The following is a 25,748-nucleotide window of genomic DNA, read 5'->3' as shown; positions in this document are numbered from 1 at the left end:
CTAACAGCCATGCAGCGTGCAGTGATGGCAACATATCACCACGTCACATCGACTGACTAGGACCCTCACCATGAACTTTGCCCAGAGGGGGCTCAATCGTGGTGCCGCCATAGAGCTGCAGAGGCAAAGCGTGAGCCACAGCCAAAACATAAACACAGCCTACCGGACTATGTCGCTGCAGCTATGCCGCCCATCTACGAAAGACTGTCACAAAAGTCGCTTTTCAGCGCTGCCTGGGAGCGAAGACGCAAAATGCATCAGAATCATTCCACTCCATTCTGTGGTCTCTGATGCCGAAGGAACAACACTCATCCTTGATCGCGGTAGCAACAGCACTGCATGAAGCAGTGCTGCGCTACAATGCCGGCTTCTGCAAAGCAACCCAAGTGATATCGGACTCCATTGGACTTCAACCAGGTCATCTGGCCATCCAGCGAGCTCGTGAAAAAGACGCTTTACGCCTAAAAAAGAATTCTAAAAGACACCAAGAGAAGATGGAGGCCAGGCAAAAGAAGAAAAGAGTGCGCCAGGACACTTCTAGCTACTGTGCTGGAGCTTTTTGAAGAAAACACGTGTTTTGCACTTTCTCGGCCTGTTTTCTCAGAACGGATTTTTTTGCTAGTTGTGGTGCTGAGGAAAGCAAGAACTCGAAAACCGTTCATCAGATTTGTGTGCCGTTTTTTTTATTCTGTTCCTGAATGACCTTGCAAGGGCGTAACAAGCTCCTTTTTTCAAAATTGGTGCTGTTAATTTATAATAAACAATTAATTTTTGATGAATCTGGTCATTACTGGTTACATCAAATTCAAAGTTGCGTGAAAATTTTGGGGGGGGGGGGGGGGGGGGAATTAAAAAAAACGGCTTTGTAGCGCCCTGGGATAGCTATCAAAGAATGACCACAATGAATGTCAGCTTTCTACTATGTCCTGGGATTTTTCACGACTCTTCCTCAGGCACCCATGTGAAGCACCCAGTGAAACCTCAATACCTCTAGAACTAAGAAACACAGCTTCGTGAAACTTAGCAGTTGTGCTAGTTTTATTGTAGTTGAACAACCCCGGAAAGTTTCATCCAGATATCTTAAAAAATAAAAAAGTTCGGTCTCCAGGGTAGCCTCCCCCCTTAAGCTTGTCGGTGATGCTTTATGTCGCTACATTTATCACATCGATGGACACTGGTGACAAGTGGGTACCCATCATCCCACGTTCTCTGCAACGTGAAGTTCTAAAAGCCTTTCATGATGATCCAACCGCTGCTCATCTAGGCTACCACAAGACTTACGACAAAATTCGAAGTCGTTGTTTTTGGCTTGGCCTCTCTTCAGCCGTCGCTAAGTACGTCGCCTCCTGTGTCCATTGCCAACGGTGAAAACGACCGACAACTGCTCCGGCTGGCTTAATGCAACCTCTTCCTTGTCCCACCTCACCTTTTGAAGTCGTTGGAATCGACTTGTATGGCCCTCTCCCTATATCATCCAATGGGAATCGCTGGATTGTCACGGCAGTCGACCACCTTACCCGCTACGCAGAAACAGCTTCTATACCATCTGGGACTGCCACTGAGATCGCAGATTTCTTTCTTCGCCACATCTTTTTGCGTCATGGAGCTCCACGCATTCTCCTCAGTGATCGTGGCAAAGTCTTCCTATCTTCCATTGTCGAGCAAGTTTTGCGTGCCTCGAACACTGTTCACAAGACCACTTCTAGCTACCACCCGCAGACCAACGGATTGACTGAACGGTTTCATCGGACCCTATCGGGCATGATCGCCATGTACATTCACCCCAACCACACGAACTGTGATGCAATTCTACCCTTCGTGACATTCGCCTATAATACGGGTGCTGAACGCACTACCGGCTTTTCTCTATTTTTTTTCTCGTCCATGGTCGCTCGCCAAGTTTCGCTCTGGATGTCTCTTTCCTTTCGGCCCCTGCACCCTCGACGGCTCCTTTCTCTGAAGAATTCCTATCTCGTCTCGCACACTGCCGTCACCAGGCCCGTGTTAACACCGGCCTCTCTCAAGACACTCGAAAATCTCACCACGACTCGTCTCGCCGTGTTGTGAGTTTTTCACCTGAGCGCCAGTCCTGATCATCGTTGCCAAGAAACAGAGATAGTGCACGTATCTCCTTTAAAGCCTTATGCGCGATGCATTTCATAATACTGTCAAGCGACCAGGCAGCCGCTTTCACCGCGTGGGGAATTTAGTGTGAGCGCGACAAGCGAATGACTCTTTATTCTCTTTGTGATCATCATCACCTGTACATCTTTTTCATCTAAAAATATCACCAGCGTGATTTACCTCGAGCCTGGCCGAATAAACCGGTTTCTCACAATATTACTAAGTATTAAGAAATTGGAATGTAACGATTGTTCAGCTGTGAAGGGACTAACTTTCACTTAGAAACAGGCCATATTTCGAGCTGCAATAAAGCCTGCAGCTGACAATATGCAGCTCGAATCAGGCTTATTGTCTGCTTTGTTGCTTGGAGGTGTGCTCCATGTCGGCGAGTTACAAATCTGCTCATTGGTCCCACTGCAACTCGTATTACTAACTTATATTACTAAGAATTACAAAATTGGAATGCGACGATTGTTCAGCTGTGAAGGGACTAACTTTCAGTTAGAAACAGGCCGTATTTCAGCTGGTTCAAGCTGCAATAAAGCCTGCAGCTGACAATATGCAGCTCGAATTAGGCTTATTGCCTGCTTTGTTGCTTGAAGGTGTGCTTCATGTCGGCGAGCTACAAGTTGGCTGACTTCGCGCTTTTTCCGCGCCAAACTGTTGCTGTTAGACACGAGCTATCGTGTTCATCTTGGTCTCGTTTGGAAGGGTCGTTTTTCATCTTTAATTTCCCGCCACCGCTGGCTCACCTTGCTCATTAGTTCTTTAGTGATAACGCGTCATCAAAAGCACTAGCGCGTGATTCAATTGGCTGCTTGGGGCACGTGAGGCATCCGATTGGCCAAGGGGCGCTTTCGGCGTCTGCTTCACCATCGTGAGGCGCACAGACATGCGCGATTTTGTCTTGGTGCTACTGACTGCTTGCGGAAGTAAAGAAGTTCCGTGCTACAGTAATTTGTGAAGCGGGTTTGGCGGTGGTTCGTTCGCTGTGAACTTCAGAAAGATCCCCGCTATGGCTCAGGACAACGAGGATAACGAACTCGACGCAGTAAACGGCGGTCGCCCAATCACCGGTGTAGGCCTAACGCACGTACGAGCCCGTTGGTTGCCGACAACGTTACTGAGAACACTTGTGTTTTGCAGCGTCATCAGTTAAAGGACGGCAAGTAAAAAGCAGAAGTGAAGCTACCAGAGATATCAATCTTTGTAGTGACAGAACGGAAGTGCAGTCTTGTCGCTAAACCCGCCTGACGAAAGGACCTTGAACTGCGCGACAGGTCGTCAGAGCGGAGTATGCCGCGCGTCGACCAACAACAGAAAGTCAATCCGTTCGCAGTGATCATGCTCGCGGTCCTCGCAATGAAGGCTACTGGCAACAGGTAGGCTGCTTTTAACGTGTTCGCAACGTTGTCGCAATCTCCGCTCGAAAATGCGGCAGTCTTGCGTGAAAAGGAAACTAACACCTCGGCACTTGTGTAGCCTCAAAATTGATGAGCGAGGGAGCAACTTTGGTTCGCGACACTTACTCTGGACAAGCGGGAAAACATCGTTGCGTTATTCGACAGATCGTGGATGACGCACGCAAATTTGTCGCACATCGCTGTCAGTACAGTCACCGAACTGATAAGCGGCCTCGCGGCAGACAAGCACACGGCGACAACTTGCTACAGGACTAGAAGAAACGACACGCTCGTACAAACAATCAGTCCTATTACATTCCCGGTATATATTAACCGACTAAAAGTATGTGTGCCATGATTTTTTTCCTTAAAACTGCGAAATAGGGTTTTAATAGCATTATTCTCGAAGCACAGATTTTGACCACTTTCTTTTGCTTGTTCGGTAAAAATGGACCTAGGACAGCTCGAGCTGTAATTGTTTTTGCACAATGTAGCTAAATGTGCACAAAAAACATTGCTGGGAGCCTATTTTTAATGGGCAGCTACATTTTTTTTTTATTTTAATATAAAAATTTCTGTATTCGGTTACATGCAATGAACTTTACTGTGCTGTAATTCGAGAAGTACTCGTTCAATTTTCGATCAACTTGCAGCCTTGCACTCCTTAGGCTTTCTAGCATTCATTTATATGTCAATGGCTGTGTAGTTACAAGCGCATACATTTTTACAGTTAAAAATGTTACAATTCTTTGTTTTCTTTATTTTCTCAAAATGGCGATTTTGTACACCCTGCATGAAAATTACTGCAATATATCTGAAACTATTACAGATATCAGAATATTTTATTTTGCAGATGAAGCTATATGTTTGGAGCACACAACATAGGAAGCAGATTTTGATTTCTCTTGATGCAAATTTTTCAAACTAGTCTTTTGTATGCCCACACAATGGCCACATTCAGGGCTGTGAAGTTTAGTGTACTGTAAAGTAAGAAATATAGACCCATTCGAAAAAGTGCTTCTTATGTTGCATGTCTTATGCTTTCTACTGTCAATCCCTATGTTATTTATAAATTTTTGACAGGTGGTTATTTTTCCATTCTGGCAAGAATATAAATTGTTATCTTGATTGTTTATTTAACTAATGAAGCTACAGAAAAAATAACTACATTTTTAGAAACCAGAGAACAAACTAAGTAAGCATGCCAACTTCTGTCACACTTGGTTCAAAAATAAATGAGAGAGCCCTAAGAACCTTGGTCCCCCCTTAAAAATGAACCAGACCGTTGCACACGATAAAAAAGCATTTATTCTCAGAACAAGTGAAACTCCGCAAAATTTCACCATCTGAAAACATCATTTTAATTATATTCGAAATGAATGCACTAGAGCAACAGATGTGACCATGTAACTTTCATCATCCACTATACTTCTGCTTCGACCCCGGAGTCCTTCTTTCTGTAGTCTCCATCAAGTGTCAGTTCGAGAGGAAGTTGCTGTGATTTCACGATGACAAGTCACAAGTCACCTCGAAGGTCAGGTTTGCCACTTGCATAAAACTTGCGACAGATGAGACGACCTCACCTGCTAAATTGTTGTATCGGAGCTTTGTGCCTTTCTGATGGCTCTTCAAGGCAAATTACCCAATTGTTGCGATACCAAACATCTTCTACAATACAGTGGAACCCTCATTACACAACTTTCAAGAGACCAAGTAGAACAGTCATATAACCCAGGCGTCATGTAATCGAAAAAGAAACCCGCCCGCATTTTCTTACGGGGGGAACTCCAGTAAATGCGCTACAAAGTGGAGGGGGGGATCGCGTGAACATTGCGCAATTGGGTATAGTTTGTGAATGTTTAAAGGGGGACGCGGCTTTGGGATCGCGAAAAATGGCAAAAAAATCAATTTTTTGAAACTCAAGCTTTCAGTTTCTGGAACCCTTTTTCTATCTGGTTCCAAAATATCTACACTGAAAACCGCACAGAAGTGCTTCGGAAAATTCGTTTCACCCACCTAGGTAGCAAAACTTTTTTTGGAAATGGCAAGAAAACGGCGATTTTCAAAAAATTATAGCTTCGCGATGTTTGGGCCGGGAGCAGACTTCTTGGGCTCACAGGAAAGAGCATTTCTCAGTGTTTAACTTTCCTGCCTCACCTGGCTCCTTCCTTCAACAACAAGCGAGCCAAAAGCAAATGTTTGAAGGTCGTTTTGAGGCCCTTGATTGGCTGTGGCCGCCATGTTGCCTAAGCTCGCCTCGCCATTGGCCCGATGCTCGCTCCGGGAGATTGTCGTCTGCTGCTTGTGCGTCGCGAGGACATGGCTCTCGAAAATCGCCACTTCGTGACGTGTTCACGGCTTGATAATCACTTAAGATATAACTACGCTTTAGTTACGAGCACCAAGCGGATGCGCGATCATGTTACTACGAGCGGGAGCGCAGTCTACGAGCGCCGCGCGTCATCGGAGTCGTCTTTAGCCCTAACTCCGCCGACAGCGAGACTGCGGGCAGGAACGACGCGCTAGCGCATTCGTGCCGACGTGCTTCTTTGCAAGCAATGAAGCTGAAAGCGGCGGCACAATCTGATTGCTACGAGTGGCCGCACCGGATGCACGATCAGATTACTACGAGCGGGCGCGCGGCGGTCTACAAGTGCGGCGCGTCATCGGAGTCGGCTTTAGGCCTAACTCCTCTGACAGCGAGACTGCGAGCAGGAGCGGCGCGCAAGCGCACTCTTGGCGACGTGCTTCTTTGCAAGTAATGTACCACATCACTCGCTAGCTCCTCTGAATCACGTACGGGCATTTTACGCATCGGCAGCGGACAACACAGTCAAACTCGTCAGCCCCCCCCCCCCCCCCCCCTTCACTGCCACGGATTGCTCGGAACAGCAGCTAGCAGTTTCGCGCGTCGTCATTCGAAAATGCGATGCCAATGCAGTGCGTGCCGATTTTTTGTCTTCGTAGTTGCACATTTCGCACATCGTCATCGAACGCCGCCGGCAAGTGCCTTACGCGCCGGCTGCACTGTCCGCGCGGCCGCGCACCCCACAGTCATATGGAGTGCTGTCAATAAGCTTTTGTGATGCGATTCAGACGTGCTTGGAGCCGTGCTTGATATCGCCACGAACGTCTATGAATGTTCCGAGGTTAATGAATTGCTGTAGATTAGAGTTTCCGCGACCGGCTGTACGATGATGCGTTTCACAGCTAGAGCGGCAAAAGAGCACGTATGAATCAGGGGAAAGAATTTTTATATGCCCGTTTTACGTCATTAAATATACTGCTAAAAATTCCTGTGCCACCAGTTTTCTGCCCATAACTGTTATTTGGAAAGAAGGCATAGGCTGTCATGGTGTGATCCATTTTTCTGATGCAATAAACCTCTCTCTAAATAAAGAAATGTTCAGTGGATACTTATAATCAAGAACGTAATTACACTAATTACAACTTCGGCACAAGAATATGTGTAATCAATTCAGTATATGGTCTCATTCAATTACAATCTTTTCTGTCATGCCTATCACACCACTCCTTCATACAAAGAACTTGGTTTGAAATCCATACTTGTTCTTTGTAAAACATGAAAAGGAAATTATGGGGGAAAAAAAAAGGGCAACCAAGGCACACTGGTCAGAGACCAGATACCTGAAAAGTCAAATATCACAAGACAAACCTAGGATCACAATCTTTAGGTGTTTTAGAGACGTAAAAAAAAGTTGAAACTTTAAATGCAGTTTTCTCACTACTGTTTTTTTGGCATTACACTCAGATAGTGGAGCAGATATCTGGGCAACCACTGTACGGATTTTGATTCCGTTTATTTTTGTAATGCTCCTTGAACTGTGCTTCAGGGGGCTGCGATCCTAGTTTTTCATTGTACTCCTTAAAGAATTTTTTATAGAGTTTCTTGTTTGTAGTGCAAGTGTGCTCATTGCAGTGTCGCTGGAGAAAACATAAACTACAAGTTTTAGTGTTGCAAATAAGTTATTTTGAGAACGCAGCCCCCTTCAACATACATTTGGCAGTGGATACAGCAATTACGAACTATTTTTGTCATTTTATAAATCCTCCAGCCCCTCCACAAGGTTCAATTGAAAAATAATTTGTCTCTCATTAGGTATTTGTGCTATCGCCTCGAAATTTTTTTGGATGCATGGTGAGGCCATTCTTAGTGTCTGTGCCGATTTTCATCATCATCCGACCAGAAACAAGAAAATTCGTTCTCAGAGGCACGTCCCCCCTTAACCGTTATTACACCTTTATTGTTCTTATTCATTAAATGAAGGAGAGTGGTATGACGCTGATGTTGGCTTGTGCCCCACTACTGATTGAAGGTAATGTTGCTTCCATCACATCTACTCGAGTCAAGGAAAGCATCAAGTCAAGCGAAAGCCAAGTAAAGACTTTCTTGTTTGAGTGAATTCCGAATGCACGATCCAGTGCCTAGACATACAGGGTGGCCAGCGAACGGTTTTGCAGGGCAAGCGGTCCATTTTTTACTAGCCGACACTGCCTGCGTTGGCCTTGTGAGAGGAGAGAAGGGGAGAGAAGCGAGTTTTGCGGAAGTCTTCCTGGGCCGGCACAAATTGTGTGCATGCGGCACGACACGCGAGCATGCGCAGTGGGGGTGTGGACGGTGCAGTTGCCAAGGCGCGACATTGTGTAATTAAGAAATGATCCGCATTTAAAACTAAGCTTTAGGCAGCGACACTCAGCCTTGCCCAAAAAACTGGTACAGACTAATTGTATGTTGCTAATTGTATGTAGGCTAATTGTATGTTGTTCAGCAGCGTTGGCGGCCACCCACCACGGAGCCCAACGAGGGGACGCTACAAGTTTGCGGATGCTGAAACCTGCAGACGCCAGCCGTACAACGCCACTATAACCCAATGCGCCTAGACCAAGGTAGGCTATTTGCACAGGGTTAACCCTAGCCGCCAGGAAGTTTGGAAGTAAACGGAAGAGAGTAGAAGACAGGACAGATAAACAGTAGGAGATAAAGACGAAGATGTAGGGAGAAATAGATAGGAAAAGGCGACTGCCGATTTTTCCTGGGTGGGTCAGCCCAGAGGTGCCGTCTACATGAAGCCGGGGCCAAAGGGGTGTGTTGCCTCTGCCGGGGGGCCTTAAAGGTCCAATCACCCAGCGTCGGCTCAACCCCCAGGATCCCCTTTTCCCCGGACACGGCAAAGCCACGCACGGCTAGGCGAGGGAGGGAGCCGAAACCCCCCCGTTAGCTCGGGTCCGTGGTGTCACTACACACCAAACACTTACTTGCGCAGGCGCCCCTGCGGGCAACGATATTCAGTCAGCTGTGGTAATAAAATATAGCATCTATCCTTACACGGTCCGCTCGATCACGCATACCTTCAGTAAGGGAGGCAGCGGTTGCAATCGCCGTCACGCTTTCTGCGGCTGCGAGGTCTTCCGCAGCAACAGCGTTGTCCGAAGTCAGAGTCACAAGGGGCGACATTGTTTCCTGGCTGATCATTGAAGTATTATAGTTGAGCCCGCTTATAACGAAACTAAGCATGACGCGGCATCCGTTTGTTGTATCCCTAAGTTTGTAGTAAATGAAACACAGCTTTTAAAAAACGTTGCGAGTGAAAACACAAACGTTTTTTGGCTGAAAAAGTTCGTGATGCACGTGTTTCGAAGAGCAGAAGTGATAAGGACGGTCTCGAATTCATTCAAAATGGCAGTGTGCTCGTTCACTGAGGTCCGTGCCATAAGCTGCACGAGGCCCTGGCTCCAAAGTTGCGTGTTCTCACAATCCGATTCCTCCAAATCCCTCTCTCCACGTACTTCATTCACGATGCCCCAATCCATGCACGGTTCCGCAGTGTCGGCATCATCATCGACCGTAATTAAACAATCGCAACAGATGTCCAACCCGCTCTCCCAGGTCGGAGTCGACGACGCACTGCCACAAATCGCCGCCGTAGTTTGGAAGTTTCAGACTCGGCATCGGGCCCAATGTCGACGAAATCGGCCTCGCAAAAAAAGTTTCGCGCGCATGTAGTCGTCACCGCCGCACACGAAATGTTCACCATCTTCACAACTGAATGCCGAGACTCCCGAAACGACAAGTTGGCTGCTAGGTGGTCAACAGCTATGAGCAAGCACTCCGCAACGTGGCACCTAACGCGCGGATCACGCTCAAGCCAAGTAGTCACACTTTTGACGTTTTGTTGAGCGGCAGAAAAAAGCGTGCTAGTGCTCCCAACGGCCATCATGACCACACACGCCCGACACACATGACGAAACGCGTGGAACAGCTCTGGGCTCGTTTCTAGTCAGAAAACGAAACCGATTCAAGCCAGTGTGGCAGGCGTCGCGGAGCGGCGGGTGGAGACTGGCAAAGGGGTTGTGTTCAAGAGAAAAGAGGAGAGCAGACTTGTGAGAGAAGGGCAAGAAGTTGCGATAAAGAGAGAGGAGGATGCGGCGGGAGGGTGACCTTGAAAATCAAAACACACGAGAAGGAGGCAGGTTGGGTAGCTTGCTTGAAAGGTCCGCGAAACTCGCACGTAGAAAAACTTGGAAAAAGTGCCTGCGCGTGCAGAAGTTAAAATAAAGCATGGCCGCCTGGATTGTGGTGCTCAGCAGTGTTCGAAGAATCGGCGGTCGTGCGTGGCCTCAAAAACTTCAATATTTCGCGATTTGCTCCGCACAAATTAACAGCAGTTTTCGCGCTTCCACACGCGAACGGAAGGCATGGTGAGTCAAGTGCGAAGTGAGGGAGAACAAGTCCTGAACACGAAACGAATTGCAAATTCGCTGTAACCGATCAGCGCCACTGATCTTGTTCCTAGTGGTACTTCAAACACTTTGTGGATGAAACCTTATCGAATTTTCTATGCACCCACAACGTGGCCTTAAGGGAACAGGTGCAGTACTGTGTGTGCCTTTTGTACCGATGAACCGGCTTTCAACCACGGAGCCATTACGATATTCACATATTCTGACGCCCATTGGCAATGGACGCTTGTATGATGCATTATTACTGCAATATTTCATGTTGCATTGTGAAGCATGTATACAGGATGCGTGTGTTTCTGAAGTACAAAAGCTACTTTCACTGCATTTCCAAGCAGAGGAAGTTCTTTTCAATGTTTTAACAAGCTAAGGTATGGCCGTGTGGCAGAACATCCGCTTGCCACGCAAACGACTCGGGTTCAATCCCCAGTTTAGCCCAAACAACCCTGGTTCGGTCTCCACTCTGCTCCAAAACTTTTTATCTTCATTTTTTTATTTGCATTGTTGTGGATTTTTCGGTCAGGCATAAGATTTTTCGCTCACAACCAATGACGCCGACACATATGCCAGAATTTCTGCAAAACAAGCTCTTTAACGCTGTCACGTTAAAATGTGTTCTGTCAAGTAGGAGCTTTGCTTACCAAGAGATAAGCAGTGAAACACGATTCCCAGTACAAAACCAATATTATTAGAGGCAGTTGTTCTATTTCAGCAGTATTACAATTTGAAGAATTTCATTTAATGAGAGTCTACTGTATATCTCCATGCGTAGAAAACATTTTTCATCTCTCAGCTCACCCATTGGCTGTTTGCTCCCTCTTTATTTTCTTGTGATGTTCCTTTCTGTTCTGTCACACAACACACACAAAATAGCACCCGAACTAGCTAGACCAACTTGGTTTTGAAAGAGCACGACTTGTGAAAAAAAAATGCACACCTCTGGTGTCCGTTGCAGCAAGTTCCCTGCAAGATAGTGCGGGAGAGAGCTCCTCTTGCAGGGTTGCACGACTGGCCTCGTCCAGCTCAGAAACGGCTTGATGGGGAGGTGTCCTACGGAGGAACCTCGAGCACCCTGAAGGTCCCGCCTGGTCGCCTATGTGGCTTGGCCTGCGGCCGAGGTAACCCTGCGGCACGGGTGCACCTTCGTAGCCCAGGCTGCAGCTGGGGGAACTGCCACCAGTGGTTGACAGTGAGGGACCTAAGAAACCGTTGGTGTCTGCATGCAAAGGGTGGAATGAAGCGTTTGATGTATGCAGTCTTATCAATGCGGCCACTGCAATTTTACATACATGAAGTATAAAAACAAGCTGCTCAATAAGTTGCCCTTTTGTAGTGTTGTGTGGTTTTCGTGTTGTATCTCGATATTGACATAACGGTGGCGACCAGTGAACCACGCAAACATGAGTGCTGGGCAGCCACCCAAATTAGGAGGTGCGGATGGTATCTGGCCAACGTATCGTGTTCGCCTGGAGGTTTACTTTGAAAGGCATAACATCACAGATACTGTCGAGCCCACATATAACGGCCCCACTTAAAACAAACTTTTGCTTAAAACAAACAATATCCGCGTGACCGTAAAAATATACATTGGTTCAATGGCACAAAATCGCACTTACAACGAACGTCTCCCAGCGCCACTGATCGGTTACAGCGAACGGAGTCAGCGGTGTGCCGACTTCCCAAGAAAGCAATTTCGACCAACGATCAGGCATCGGCGACGTGCCCATACATTCTTATTGTGAAACGCCGATTCTGCCTCCGCGCCCCTCTAGTTGCTGCTCTCCCCAACCGCGTTTTGTTACGCACCCCTCCGTCCTTTGTCCCCCCACTACTTTGAGCGCCCTGCATCGCCGGATGAGGCCTGTGTTTTCACACTGCCACCAATCTTGGGAAGACCAGTCCGCCACGTACCCCATTTTTGATGGCTGGTACTGTCGTTGACATTGCCGGCCTGGAGTGACCAGACCATTTGCCGAAATTATCGGCTACTGACTGTATCCGATAGTCTGCGTCTAGTGCACGTGCGTACGCTACCCCACAGATTCTGACAATTTGCTATCCGTTCCGTGTTTAGGATTTGTCCTCGCTCCCTTCACACTCGACTCAGCATTCCCTTCGCACGCGAGCGGAAGCGCAAAAATGGCTGTCCATTTGTGCGAAATGAATCGAAAAATATCGAAGATCGTGAGGCTACGCAAACCCGCCGGCGCAACAAGACGATTTTTTTTATCACAGCCGCCGATTCTTCGAACGCCACCGCGCGCACCGAACGTGCCGACCATGCTTTGACGGCTGCGCACACTGGCACTCTTTTAAAGTTTTTCTACAGGCGAGTTTCGCGGACCTTTCAAGCGAACTACCCAACCTGCCTCCTTCCCGTGTCTTGGTTTTCAAGGTCGCCCGCCCGCCGCATCCTCCTCTCTCTTTATCGCACGGAGGAAGGAATTTTCATTCCCCCTTGCTTAATCGCAACTCCTCGCCCTTCTCTCGCAAGTCTGCTCTCCTCTCTTGATCACAACCCCTTCACCTGTCTCCACTGCTCTGCGACGCCCGCCACGCTGGCTCGAATTAGTTTCGTTTTCCGAATGGAAACGCGCCCAGAGCTGTTCCATGCGTGTGCGCGTCTTGCTCGCTCTTGGTGTGTGTGTGTGTGTGTGTGTGTGTGTGTGTGTGTGTGTGGTCATGATGGCCGGCGGGAGGACGGCGACGTCTCATGTCCACAGAAGCTATCGAGGGACCAGTATTATCCAGTGTGGATGCAGTGGACAGGATACCAAGGTTAGCGAATTCCTGGCGGACAACAGCCTGGATCAAGGCGACAGCTGGCGTTGAGGCGTCGGGCAACGTGGGTTTGATGGCAGCCGGGTAAGCGGCCTCGAGTTCACGTCGGACGATGCGCGTCACGTCTTCGGTTGTAGACGGATGACAAGGAGTGGCTTCACAAGACGATGTTTCCGCGGTGTTGGGTAGGCGCTGAAACTGCTGCAAAATGCGTCGACTCTTCGCCTGCTCGAGACGGCGGCACTCTTTGATCACGGCGTCGATGGTCGTTACGTTGGTAAATACAAGCAGGCTGAACGCATCGTCGGCGATTCCTTTTAAAAGGTGCGAAATCTTGTCGGCCTCAGTCATGTTGGGATCGGCCCTTTGACACAACGCTAAGACGTCTTGAATATAAGTCAAGTAGGGCTCAGTGGAAGTCTGTGTACGTACAGCCAATTGCTTTCGGGCATCAAGCTGTTGACCAAACGGGTTGCCAAAAAGGTCGCGGAGCTGTTGTTTAAACATTTTCCAGCTTGTGATTTCGTGCTCGTGGGTCTCAAACCATGTGCGAGGGGTCTTGTCAAGATAGAAAATGACATTCGCAAGCATAACGGTTGGGTCCCAGCCATATTGCTTGATGATGCGCTCGTACATGCTAAGCCACTTGTCCACATTCGCGTTGTCTTCTCCAGTAAAGGTACCGAGATCACGGGGTTGCGTTAGGGCGACGTACCGGGTTGCTGTCGTTGCTGAGGTAGGTGGCGAAGCCGTGTCCTCACCCGGAGCCATGGTAGCAGACTTGAGGCGTCCACTGCGTAGCTCCGTTGTCAGAAGAGTACCCAGCACCTCCACCAAAATGTTACGTGGAAAATAACAGTTGTCAGTCCGCAGCCACAACGCAGCTCACCGACAACTTCCACTTCTTCACTCTCAGTCTGAGGCACCTTACTTGGGTATGCCCCACTATGCCCTCTTTCAGTCAGACGAAATCACGTAACAATATGATAAACAGTCCGAAAATCGCCTGCCCAAATTGCCTGCCCATAAGAAGAGTGAGACACAATGTAATCACTATCACGCAATGGTGACAGACCACAAGCTTGTCTAGAATGCCTTAGTGCGCGACTTGTGCTATGTGCGTTGCAATTTGTTGCCCTGTGAGGTACTACTAGTGCTTTCTCCCTTTTATGAACGTTGACGTCGAGCGAAAGTAATTTTGCATCATAACAGCTATGTCACACTCTTATGCGAGTACAAGCCTGAGACTGTGAGTGTGAAAAAGACAAGATATCAGTTGTATGTTGAGTAGGCAAAGTTTTTACGAACCCAAAACGTGAAAATATCAGCTTTTTGGCTGGCTGAAGCTACTCTGAGTCGCTGGACCTCAACCAGGTAAAGACCCCAGATACGTACCCATGTGATCGGGGCTCATGTAGCATGAACTTCAAGGAGAGTAAATTTTCCATCCTAACAAGACATCCTCTCTCACTCGCTACTTTTCCAATCATGAACCTAGGGGAATACAAGTTCATATTTTGCACTCGTGAATATCAGAGTCAATGTTTGATTCAAGTGAAGGTGTTTTTTTTTCCTTTCGGATGAAATCTGAGGGTTGTAAGATTTGAAGTTCGCATGAAACTGGGCTTTTGAATACTTTATTTCTATGGGGAATATTGTCGAACTAAACCGATTCGTCGTAAAGTGCCGGTCGTCGCCAGACCGGGGGACGTATAATCGACATTCGACTGTATTGTGATCTTGGTTGGATAAGGATCACTTGATTCCGATCGCACTAAGTTGCGATATACCGTATGATGAAGCCACGCAAGCTGGGACCAGAACTTTCCACCTGAAATTTTTTTTAAAGAAAATGTACTGTGTACTGGGTGAAATTGCACACACAAGCCTGACAGACAAAATACCACTCCCTAGTGTGCCCAGTGCAGGTGTCTTGATGGCACAGGGAGCGATGCCTGCCATCGTCAGCTGTTGATGCGCTGTGCTATGAGGCCATGCCAGTCAATGGACAATCTTTCGTGAGTCTCCTCTTTTTCCCCTGATTATGAATGAGATTGCTCCCCCTCCCCCCCCCCCCCCCCCCAAAAAAAAAACAGAAAAGAAATGTGTCTTCCATGCAGGAGCACAATATTAAAAAATTTACACATGATGCGCCACTGATTCCGTCTGCACAACTTCTACGGCACTCGCTACAATGGATGACAGCACCGCCTTTACAGCTGTGGACATTGCCTAGCTCGAGAGTGCACAAAGATGGCAGACTATAGCCAATTTAGAAACCATGGCGCGACCAAGCGATATGACTTGGATTACATTTAATTTCCGATAGATAGACTTTGTCTAGCCTGTGATATTTCATGAACACCGTTTTGTCAACACAGCTTGCTTTCATTGTCATTCTTGAGCAAAAGGGGCGTTTGAAATGAGCTAGAGGTTGTTACACAGCATTTCCACGGATAACAAGGAGTTCAGGGCATTCAACAAGTTTCAAGGGTCCTGGAACTGATATTGTCAATATCAATGATATTGAAGAATTTCAAGGGGCTGTGCGAACCCTGAGCAGAGCAAGCAAAAGTAAATCGACTACAGAAAGAAGGCTTAGAAAAAATGTAGTGTGTGTCACTGAGATGGCTTTACCAAAAAAAAAAAAATAATAAACAGTGAAACCTCATCACGGTTCATTAAACAGTGTGTTATATGATTATCGATGCATATGAAGTGTTTAGTTCTTAAACAAAACTTATTGTAAATAGAAAAGGCTTCTTTGTCCCTCTCAAGGGTAGAACAGTGTACATAGGTTTGGGAGTAGTCCTAGGAGCAGGCAAATGTGCCTTTTGTAGCAAGCTTTGAGGAGCCACAATGGCCTTCTTGAGCAGTCAGAGAGAACAGTCAGAGCATATGTCGCCCCATTTCACAGCACATAATAAGCAACATTTGTCGAATGCTTCATTTTTTTTTTTAACACTAAGGCGAATTGTGCAATAACCTTATTATTGTTACAGCAATATCAACACACTCAACGGATTTCTGCAGTCGCTGCTACATCCCATGTCATGCCAAAACTGATAACATGCCATCACCCATCGTATACACTACCCACAGAGAAATGCTCTCGTGCAGGGGTGATGAACACAGCTGAAACAAAGATAACATGCCATCACCCATCGTATACACTACCCACAGAGAAATGCCCTCGTGCAGGGACGATGAACGCAGCTGAAACAAAGATATTACTAGCTGGCCCAGCTTTAATGCTCAGAGGGCACATGTAAACACCCCGCTTGGGAGGATTGCTGTCCAAGCAGAGAGGAAACAACCTGCCAGTCTTGAACAAACACGAAAAGACGAAAGGGAAGGGGTGAACTTTGCTTCTAAAGGCACTGGCGTGCGTCCTAGTTCCCAACGCACTGAACCTAGCGTTTTGTTCAGTGTTCCCAAAAGCAAGTACAGATGCATTACCACACTTTCCATATTTCAATTTTCCTCCAATGGAGGGTATTGAATTCAGGGCAGAGGGCATTGCCAAGGTCATTGACTCCCTGAAGTGTTCTTCATCCTGCGGTATTGATGGAATCAACGCGAAAGCACTAAAAAGTACAAAATATGCGTGCAGTGCAATTCTTTGTATTATCTTTCAGCATTCACTTGACACAGGTACAGTGCCAAATGATTGGAGGACAGGGAAGGTCATTCCAGTCTTCAAAAAAGGTGACCGGTCTTCCCCTGGAAACTACCGTCCAATTTCCCTCTCCAGCATATACTCCAAGATCATGGAACACGTCATCTACTCTTAAGGGGAGATGCGAGTCGAAAAATTGCGTTTTTAGCGAAATTTCTCGTATTTCTGATTTTTATTGCATTTTAATCTTCAAACCTTCTTCCATCTGTGAAAATTTCAAAACTAAATTCGAACCGCAAAATGCAAAAAAAACATGTGTATGAAGGCATCGCGGTGGCTCAAAATTTCGTGAATTTGCGCCGATATTGGCCATCTTTGACTGCGCGCTGCTCCCCGTCGCAGTGCCGCCCGCCATCGCGATCGGTTGGGAAAGTTGCGTCCGGCCTTCTTCATACAGCTCCAACGACCGCCAGTTTCGTACGTGGGCAAAAAAAAAAAAAACGAGGCCTTTTTATCACGTGGTTTGAGCGGTTTGAAACGCACGGCACCCTAAGCCGCATCGCAATTGGCTACCGAGTCATTGTCAGCTGTGTTGGTGGCGGCCATCGGCATTTGGTCCGTCTGTTTTCTGTGCGTCTATGCATATTTCCGCGATGACAAGCCCGAAAAAGTGCAACGTGAGACCGCAGAAGTTTCGAACGAAGCACAAGTTCAAGGGAAGGCGGCGTAAAGCGCCCCGAACGATGGCGACGAACGAGAACGCGCCTACGTGTGCTAGGCCTGACGGCGGCATCGACGAGTGCACGAGCGACAGTGGCTGCGATGAAGGGATTGACGCTGCGCTTTCTTTCGTCAGTGCTTCGAAAAATAAGCTCGGCTTCTTCGAAAAAGACGAAAGACAGCGCGATGAGGTTTGTGCAACGACAGTTTTGTGTGACACCCTCTTGCTGACGGCACTTGTGGCAGGTGGGGCATGCCCTGCTTGTGGTATTCAAAAACTTTCCGTTCGAGAGCCGGCAGAAAAGCGCAAGGGACTTTCGTCGCTCCTCAAACTTCATTGCGAAAACAGCTAATGCTCAGCGACTGTTCTTTCGTGCTCCTATACGTCACTGCATGTTACGGCGGACGGCAGCAGCCCAGTGAGCCAACGGTACGACAGTGGGAACTCCCGAGATAGTTTCGCTGTAAATGTGAAGGCGGTGGTGGCTGCACGCAATGTCGGCATTGGGCATGAGCAGTTGTCGAGATTTTGTTCCATTATTGGACTCCCAAAGCCAATACACCACCGAGGATTTTTTTCGATAGCAAAGAAGGTGCACACCACTGCCATGGCAGCTGTGAGTGATAACTTGCAGCCGATCCAGAGAGTTGACGAAAGAAGTAGCAGGCGAAACTGATGTGGCTGTTATGTTCGACGGCACTTCGCAGAAGAGGGGCCACAAAAGCCACAACGGGATTGGCGCAGTTATCTCCTTAGATACTGGCCTCTGCTTAGACTTCGAGGTCATATCAAATTACTGCCTGACATGCAGTAGGCACAAAGATATGGGCCCAGACGAGGAACTGTGGCAGGCATTCCGAGGCCCAGTCTGTGAAAACAATGCAGACTGTTCCTCCCATGCCATGGAAACGGAGGCTGCGATGCGCATTCGGCAGAGAAAAATGACTTATGACACCCCACTGCATTTCAAGACATTCTTGAGTGACTGTGACAGCAAAGCATATAGTGCAGTTGCAGAGTCAAAAGTCTATGGTGCTGTCAATATAGAAAAAGAAGACTGCACTAATCATGTGGCCAAGAGACTTGGCACCGCGCTACGGAAGCTGCATGTGCCATTACCACGAGGGCAGAAAATGAAAGAGCCAGCCATTCAGAAGCTCCAAACATACTATCAGATTGCCATAACAAGCAACAGGGGGAGTGTCCGGGATATGTACACTACAGTATGGGCTTTGTACTTCCACTCATGCTCTACCGACAATGCTGGCAGCCACAAGTTTTGCCCTGCAGGAACAGAGTCGTGGTGCAAACATGAACGCGCTGAAGCACTTGGTGAACCTGCACCACGCCACACACCTCTCCTGACAAAAGCACAGGGATTGGCTGTTTTGCCCATTTATAAGCGGCTAACGGATGAGAAGCTCCTTGCTCGATGCATCAAAAGGAAAACCCAGAACACATTGGAATCCCTGAACAGCAAAATTTGGCTACTTTGTCCCAAGACTAAGTTTGTCTCCCGAACGGTTGTCGAGACTGCCGCAGCTATGGCAATCCTGTGGTTCAACAAGGGTCATGCTACTTTCGAGCACATCCTGGAAGAGCTCAACATACTGCAATCTAGAGATCTAGTTACTTTCAGTGATTCCCGCGATGCGAGGCGCATCAAGAGATTGTCCGAGCGTCTGCCAGCAGAAGCAAGGGCCCACCGTCGTCGTGGAGTGAAAAGGGCACGGCTAGAGGAGAGTGCTCGCAAGGACCGTGAGGGCACAATCTAAGCTGCAGGACAGTTCTAGTAACTTGCAGTGCTTTCCAAAGTTCTGTTGAACATTATGGCCAAAGATTATGCATTTCTAAGAACTCTGTGATAAAAAAAAAGGTTTCACACTTTCAAATGCGTTTTTCTCCTTTTGCAGTTTTGTGTGATCTGTGCTTATACACGCTAGTTCGTATACTTAGAATGGTCATACCTCTATGAAATTTTGCACATAGCATGATGAAGGCCCATAGAGTGCAAGTATCTATTCAGATTGTCTGTGCTGCTTGATTATGTTTTTCAAAAATTACATAACATTGAAAGCCCTTGGCAACTAGAGGCATAGTAAATTTTTCTATTTTATTACAGTCGACTCCCGGTAATTCGAAGTCGCTTAATTGGAAGTTCCGGTTAATTAGAAATGAGCAAGTGGTCCCATCAGTTTTGCATGCAATCGTATAGAAAAAAATGCTCGATAATTCGAAGTTAAAAACCCATAATATTGGTTAATTAGAAGTTTTTCAATCGACAGCCTCGTCGCGACCGTAATTTTACAGTAAAATGAGGAACTTTTCATATGCCAAAACATCTGCCGGACCGCGCTGGTGTTTTCGTCATCACTACTGTCCGCAGCGCCACAGATCTTGAAGCGGCAATCTTTTTAACGCTGACGAATCGCATCGGCGGCATCGACCGACTCTTTAGTTGACTTTTGTCGAGACTCGAGTGTGTCACCGCGTCACCCGCGCGCTGGGTTGATTCCACACGTGTTTCCGCGCTTCTAATTTTGAGTGTTGTGGTGGTGACGTACGTTTGATAATGGCAGCTCGTGGCCCTTACCGAATGCTAGACCTAGCGACGAAAGTCGAAGTCTTGAAGGAAGTTGACCAGGGAGGCACCGCCAAACAAGACATTGCAAGAAAGTACGGCATTAAGCCTAACACGCTGTCGACTTTCATAAAGAATAAGCGCTCAATATTGGATGCGTTTGAAAGTGAAAAATTCAAGACATCGCGGAAGCGGATGCGCACCGGCGCCTACCCCGAGTTGGAGGAAGCACTGCTGATTTGGATCAGAGAGGCACGAAACAACAAACTTCCTCTCAGTGGTGAGGTCGTCACGGCAAAAGCGTCATCACTTGCGGAAATCTCGGGCATCAACGACTTCGCTGCTTCGGATGGGTGGCTTACGCGTTTCAAACATCGCCACGACTTGATTTTTAAAAGCGTGTGTGGGGAGAAGGCGTCAGTCGATGAGGAAACGTGCCCGACAAGGAAAGCGGGCAAGCTTCGCGAGTACCTCGATGAATACCAGCCGGCAGACATTTTTAATGCAGACGAGCTGCGCTTTTTTTATCGGCTGCTACCGGACAAGACACTGACATTTAAAGACGACGACTGTTCTGGAGGCAAAAGAAGCAAAGAGAGAGTGTCAGTGCTAGTCGCGGCAAACATGACTGGCTTAGAACGGTGTCGCCTGTTTGTGATCGGGAAGGCTGCCAAGCCTAGGTGCTTTAAAGGCGTGAAGACGCTTCCTGTGGATTATGCCTTGAACAGAAAGGCGTGGATGACATCCGATATATTTAAGGACTGGATCACCAAACTCGACCGCAAGTTCGCGCAATCAAGCCGTAAGGTGTTGTTCCTTGTGGACCAATGTAGTGCCCACATGAACGTACCTGCCTTGAGTGCCATCCGTCTTGTGTACCTGCCTGCAAACGCGACGTCCGTGTTGCAGCCCATGGACCAGGGCATAATAAAAAATGTGAAGGTATTGTATAGGCAGCATCTCGTCAAGCGCATGCTTTTGTGCATGGACAACTCGTCGCAATACGAGGAGAGTTTGCTTAGTGCCATCAACACACTAGCGCGAGCTTGGACCCGCGTGAAAGAAGAAACCATCGCCAATTCTTTCCGGGCCTGTGGTTTTATGGAAAACTTGGGAGATGCTTCTCCTTGTGCGCCAGTGGAAGTGCAAACAAATGAGCTCGACGACGGTAGCTTTCGCGCCGCTGTCGGTGATGTCCGTTTTGATGAGTATGTCGCTGTAGACAGCAACGTCGAAACATGCGGTCCACTAACGGACAGCGAAATCGTGCAGATGGTTCGGCCCCATGACTGCATTTATGAAAATGACGATGATGACAACGACATCGGAAATGAGCCACCACCGAGGGCTGCCGATGTAGCTGCGGGTCTTGCTCTTGCGCAGCGGTTTTTTGTTGGAGAACACAACGCCGAAGAAGCACTTCGACACGTGTATTCCTTACAAAACTTGCTAGCCGCAGCCAGATTCAGCAAGCAGAAGAAGATGACAGACTATTTTTCCTAAAAACTGTCGCGCTTTTAAACCAATAAAAGTGCCGTTTTTAGTGCTTTTTGCTTAATTCGAAGTTCGTTTAATTCGAAGTTTTTTGCGGTTCCCGTGAACTTCGTATTAACGGGAGTCGACTGTATTGTATTTCACCTTTTTACACATAAAATTAATATAGTTTTTTGCACTCTACAGTTCCAAAGGATCATAGTCAGCTATATCTGCATGCTTTATCTCAAATTTTTATAGGTCAGAATTGTTGCATAACAATGGCCATAATTTTGCAGTATCTGACCTGCAGAAAAACCAAGCAATCTACATGTAAATAAATGACATATTTGAAAAGAGGAGAAAAAACTCTATTAGCATGCCAATTTGTGTTAAATTCAGACTCTTATTAAAGAAAATCGTTTTTCGAGTAGCATCTCCCCTTAACACCAAGAAATGTACCTTTGCTAGCAAGACAATCAAGGTTCTCGGCCACCTTGTCAGCAAAGAAGGAATTCGAGGACAGCGGCAAGCTTCTCGGGGTCGGGCCGATTTTCCTCGTCCACTACGTCAAAAGGACCTGTGCAGCTTTCTTGGGTTATCTTCTTACTTCCGGCGCTTCATACGTGGTTTTGCGGAACTTGCGTCTCCGCTTCATCAACTCCTCGCAAAGAACGTCCCCTTCATTTGGTCCGAAGACTGCGAAAGCGCTTTCACGGCATTGAAGCAAGCCCTCACGTCGGATCCGGTACTGTGCCACTTCGATTCCACCCCACCCACCATCCTTCACACCGACGCAAGTAGTCTTCACACCGACGCAAGTAGTACGCAATTCGTGCTCTTACCGCTCCAGAAAAGAACTACACCATCACCGAGCAGGAGTGCCTTGCTGTTGTTTGGGCAGTGCAAAGATTCCGACCATATCTTCACGGCCGTCATTTTACCGTCGTGACCGACCATAACGCCCTATGCTGGCTTTCATCTCTGGAAAACTTATCGGGTCGCCTTAGTCGCTGGGCGCTTCGCTTGCAGGAGTATGATTTCGATGTCGCCTACAGATGTGGGAAGAAGCATCCCGATGCTGATGCTCTATCGCGCTGTCCTTTGCCCAGCGGAAGAAATTCACCATCGATACTCCAAAACGACAGCACCTCCAATCGCAGCGCTAAGTTCACCTGCCACCCTATCCGTCCTTGTTTCACAACAACGTGTCGACCCATACTGCCGCACCATTGTTGACCGCTTGACCGGCTCTACTACTCCACCAAACGCCAGACTCCGTCGACAACTTAAAGCATCACCGACAAGCTTAAATTGTTTATGTCGCTACATTTACCACATCGATGGCAACTGGCAACAAGTGGGTACCAGTCATCCCACGTTCTCTGCAACGTGTGGCAACAAGTGGGTACCCGTCATCCCACGTTCTCTGCAACGTCAAGTTCTGGAAGCCTTTCATGATGTTCCAACCGCTGCTCATCTAGGCTACCACAAGACTTACGACGAAATTTGAAGTCGTTTTGGCCTGGCCTCTCTTCAGCCGTCGCTAAGTACGTCGCCTCCTGTGTTTATTGCCAACGGCGAAAACGACCGACAACTGCTCCGGCTGGCTTCACGCAACCTCTTCCTTGTCCCGCCTCACCTTTTGAAGTCGTTGGAATCGACATGTATGGCCCTCTCCCTATATCATCCAATGGGAATCGCTGGATTGTCACGGCAGTCAACCACCTTACCCGCTACGCAGAAACAGCTTCTATACCATCTGGGACTGCCACTGAGATCGCCGATTTCTTTCTTCGCCACATCTTTTTGCATCATGGAGCTCCACGCATTCTCCTCAGTGATCGTGGCAAAGTCTTCCTATCTTCCATTGTCGAGCAAGTTTTGCGTGCCTCGAACACTGTTCACAAGACCACTTCTAGCTACCACCCGCGGACCAACGGATTGACTGAACGGTTTCATCGGACACTATCGGACATGATCGCCATGTACATTCACCCCAACCACACGAAGTGGGATGCAATTCTACCCTTCGTGAGATTCGCCTATAATACGGCTGCTCAACGCACTACCAGCTTTTCTCCCTTATTTCTCGTCCATGGTCGCTCGCCGAGTTTCACTCTGGATGTCTCTTTCCTTTTGGCCCCTGCTCCCTCGACGGCTCCTTTCTCTGAAGAATTCCTATCTCGTCTCGCACACTGCCGTCACCAGGCCCGTGTTAACACCGGCCTCTCTCAAGACACTCGAAAATCTCGCTACGACTCGTCTCGCCGTGTTGCGAGTTTTTCCCCTGGTGACGAAGTTCTTCTATGGACTCCACTACGCGTCCCCGGCCTATGCGACAAATTCATCAGTCGCTTCATTGGGCCATACACGGTGGCCGAACAGACATCTCCTGTAAATTACCGCGTTTCTCCTCTTAGCGCCAGTCCTGATCATCGTTGCCCAGGAACAGAGATAGTGCACGTATCTCGTTTAAAGCATTATGCGCGATGCATTTCATAATACTGTCAAGCGACCAGGCAGCCGCTTTCACCGCGCGGGGGGATTAGTGTGAGCGCGACAAGCGAATGACTCTTTATTCTCTTTGTAATCATCATCACCTGCACATCTTCTTCATCTAAAAATATCACCAGCGTGATTTAGCTCGAGCCTGGCCGAATTATACCGGTTCCTCACAATATTACTAAGTATTACGAAATTGGAATGTGACGATTGTTCAGCTGTGCAGGGACTAACTTTCAGTTAGAAACAGGCCGTATTTCAGCTGGTTCAAGCTGCAATAAAGCCTTCGGCTGACAATATGCAGCTCGAATTAGGCTTATTGCCTGCTTTGTTGCTTGGAGGTGTGCTTCATGTCGGCGAGTTACAAGTTGGCTGACAGCCTGCAACACTGCGCTGGAACCACCAGCTACTGGTTCCATCAGCTACTGGTTCCATCAGCTGCTGATTTCAACACCTGCTGGAACCACCAGCTACTGGTTCCATCAGCTGCTGGTTCTATCAGCTGCTGGTTTCAACACCCGCTGCCACCACCAGCTACTGGTTTCATCACCTGCTGGTTCCATTACCTTCTGGGAATGTGCTAATAGACCAGCACTGCTGGCAGCAATAGCCAATCAGCAGGATAGTTTCACCTGGGTCCTGATGGTATGTGAAGCTCTGCAGGTGGTAACTGTCCAGAAGCTTCCACCAACCTTTACAGCAGAAATATTTGCATCCCCGTACGAGATGCTTGCTGCGATTTCTAACCAAAATACAGCTGCTTGCATTAGTTCTGAAAAAGCTTGACAAGTTTTTAGAGCACGAAATTGGATGACATCAGAGCAAAAGCTCATTTATTTAAATTCAAAACGTGCTTCAGTGTTCCTCAAAAGCGAGCAGCCATTCCGATTACTTGCAGTGCAAAACATTTCAGCCGGTCATCGCTAGGAACATGGTTGACCAGAACGAATGTTATACGAAAGATGTCCTCTCACCATGAGGTGGTCCCTGGCTGCGACGCTGGTCAGGACTAGCTGCCTCGGGATCCTCGGCGGGCTTGGCCTGCTCGGGGGGGCTCTCCAGGCGCCTCCTCTTGCCTCTGCTGTTCTCCCCACCGCTCGAGCAGCTAAGGCCCACCGCTGGAGCCTTGGCTGCTCGAGCGTTCACTGAGGCTGTGCTGTGGGAAATGAATGTGCACATTTTTCTTTTTCTGCTTAACTCCGCTTGAGCAAGTGAAACTGCAATGGCAGAATTTTGCTCTTTATAAACAGGCTCTCTCTCTTGCACTGGGTTTACTTAGCGATAATAGATACCAAGTTTAAGGTCCGGCCCAGGCAAATGACCAGCTTTAGAAAAGTACAGACGTAACATTTTCTGGAAGGAGCAAGTTTAGCACAATTATGCTAGCATGGCTACCATGGTAGATAAGTTCCTACCACACAGACTAAAACAGCATCAACATAAAAATGCCGAATGTTTTTCGATTTGAAAGCAAGGATTGCGTCAGCTGCCCACTGCTGATGCAGAGTGCAAATGACTTCATTGCGCTGGCAGTCCTCTCGTGAGAATCGATCTACTTAAATGGGAGGCTACCCGGGATACCTAACTTCTACGAGCTAAGCTCCCTAAGGCGTGGATCTGTCCATTCCTTGTATGTACCTTACCGCCTATAGTTTCACCTTTGCAAACTGCCCACTACTTCGTACTTGCAAAGATCCCACAACACCCCATCACCAATCGACCACTTCATCAACCATGAAGCCGTTATAATGAAGGCGGAACAAAAGCGACATATAGCTACCA

The 25,748-nt window shown here is 47.8% G+C and overlaps 1 protein-coding gene across 4 annotated transcripts in view; it reads right to left on the bottom strand.

The window, feature by feature from the left end:
* LOC142786321 (uncharacterized) overlaps positions 1 to 25,748 on the bottom strand; it is a 286,022-nt gene that overhangs the window by 159,476 nt on the left and 100,798 nt on the right. For all 4 annotated transcript variants that reach the window (XM_075883956.1, XM_075883957.1, XM_075883958.1 and 1 more), the window contains exons 11-12: positions 24,941 to 25,122; positions 11,224 to 11,502 (exon numbers count right to left, since the gene is read on the bottom strand). In XM_075883956.1, the coding sequence (XP_075740071.1) occupies positions 11,224 to 11,502; positions 24,941 to 25,122 (461 nt within the window). The remainder of the gene's footprint in view (positions 1 to 11,223; positions 11,503 to 24,940; positions 25,123 to 25,748) is intronic.

Source organism: Rhipicephalus microplus, unplaced genomic scaffold (assembly GCF_043290135.1).
Source record: "Rhipicephalus microplus isolate Deutch F79 unplaced genomic scaffold, USDA_Rmic scaffold_22, whole genome shotgun sequence".
Taxonomy (NCBI): Eukaryota; Metazoa; Arthropoda; class Arachnida; order Ixodida; family Ixodidae; genus Rhipicephalus; species Rhipicephalus microplus.
The sequence above is the reverse complement of the archived record's forward strand: the minus strand, read 5'-3'. Positions and strand labels throughout refer to the sequence as shown.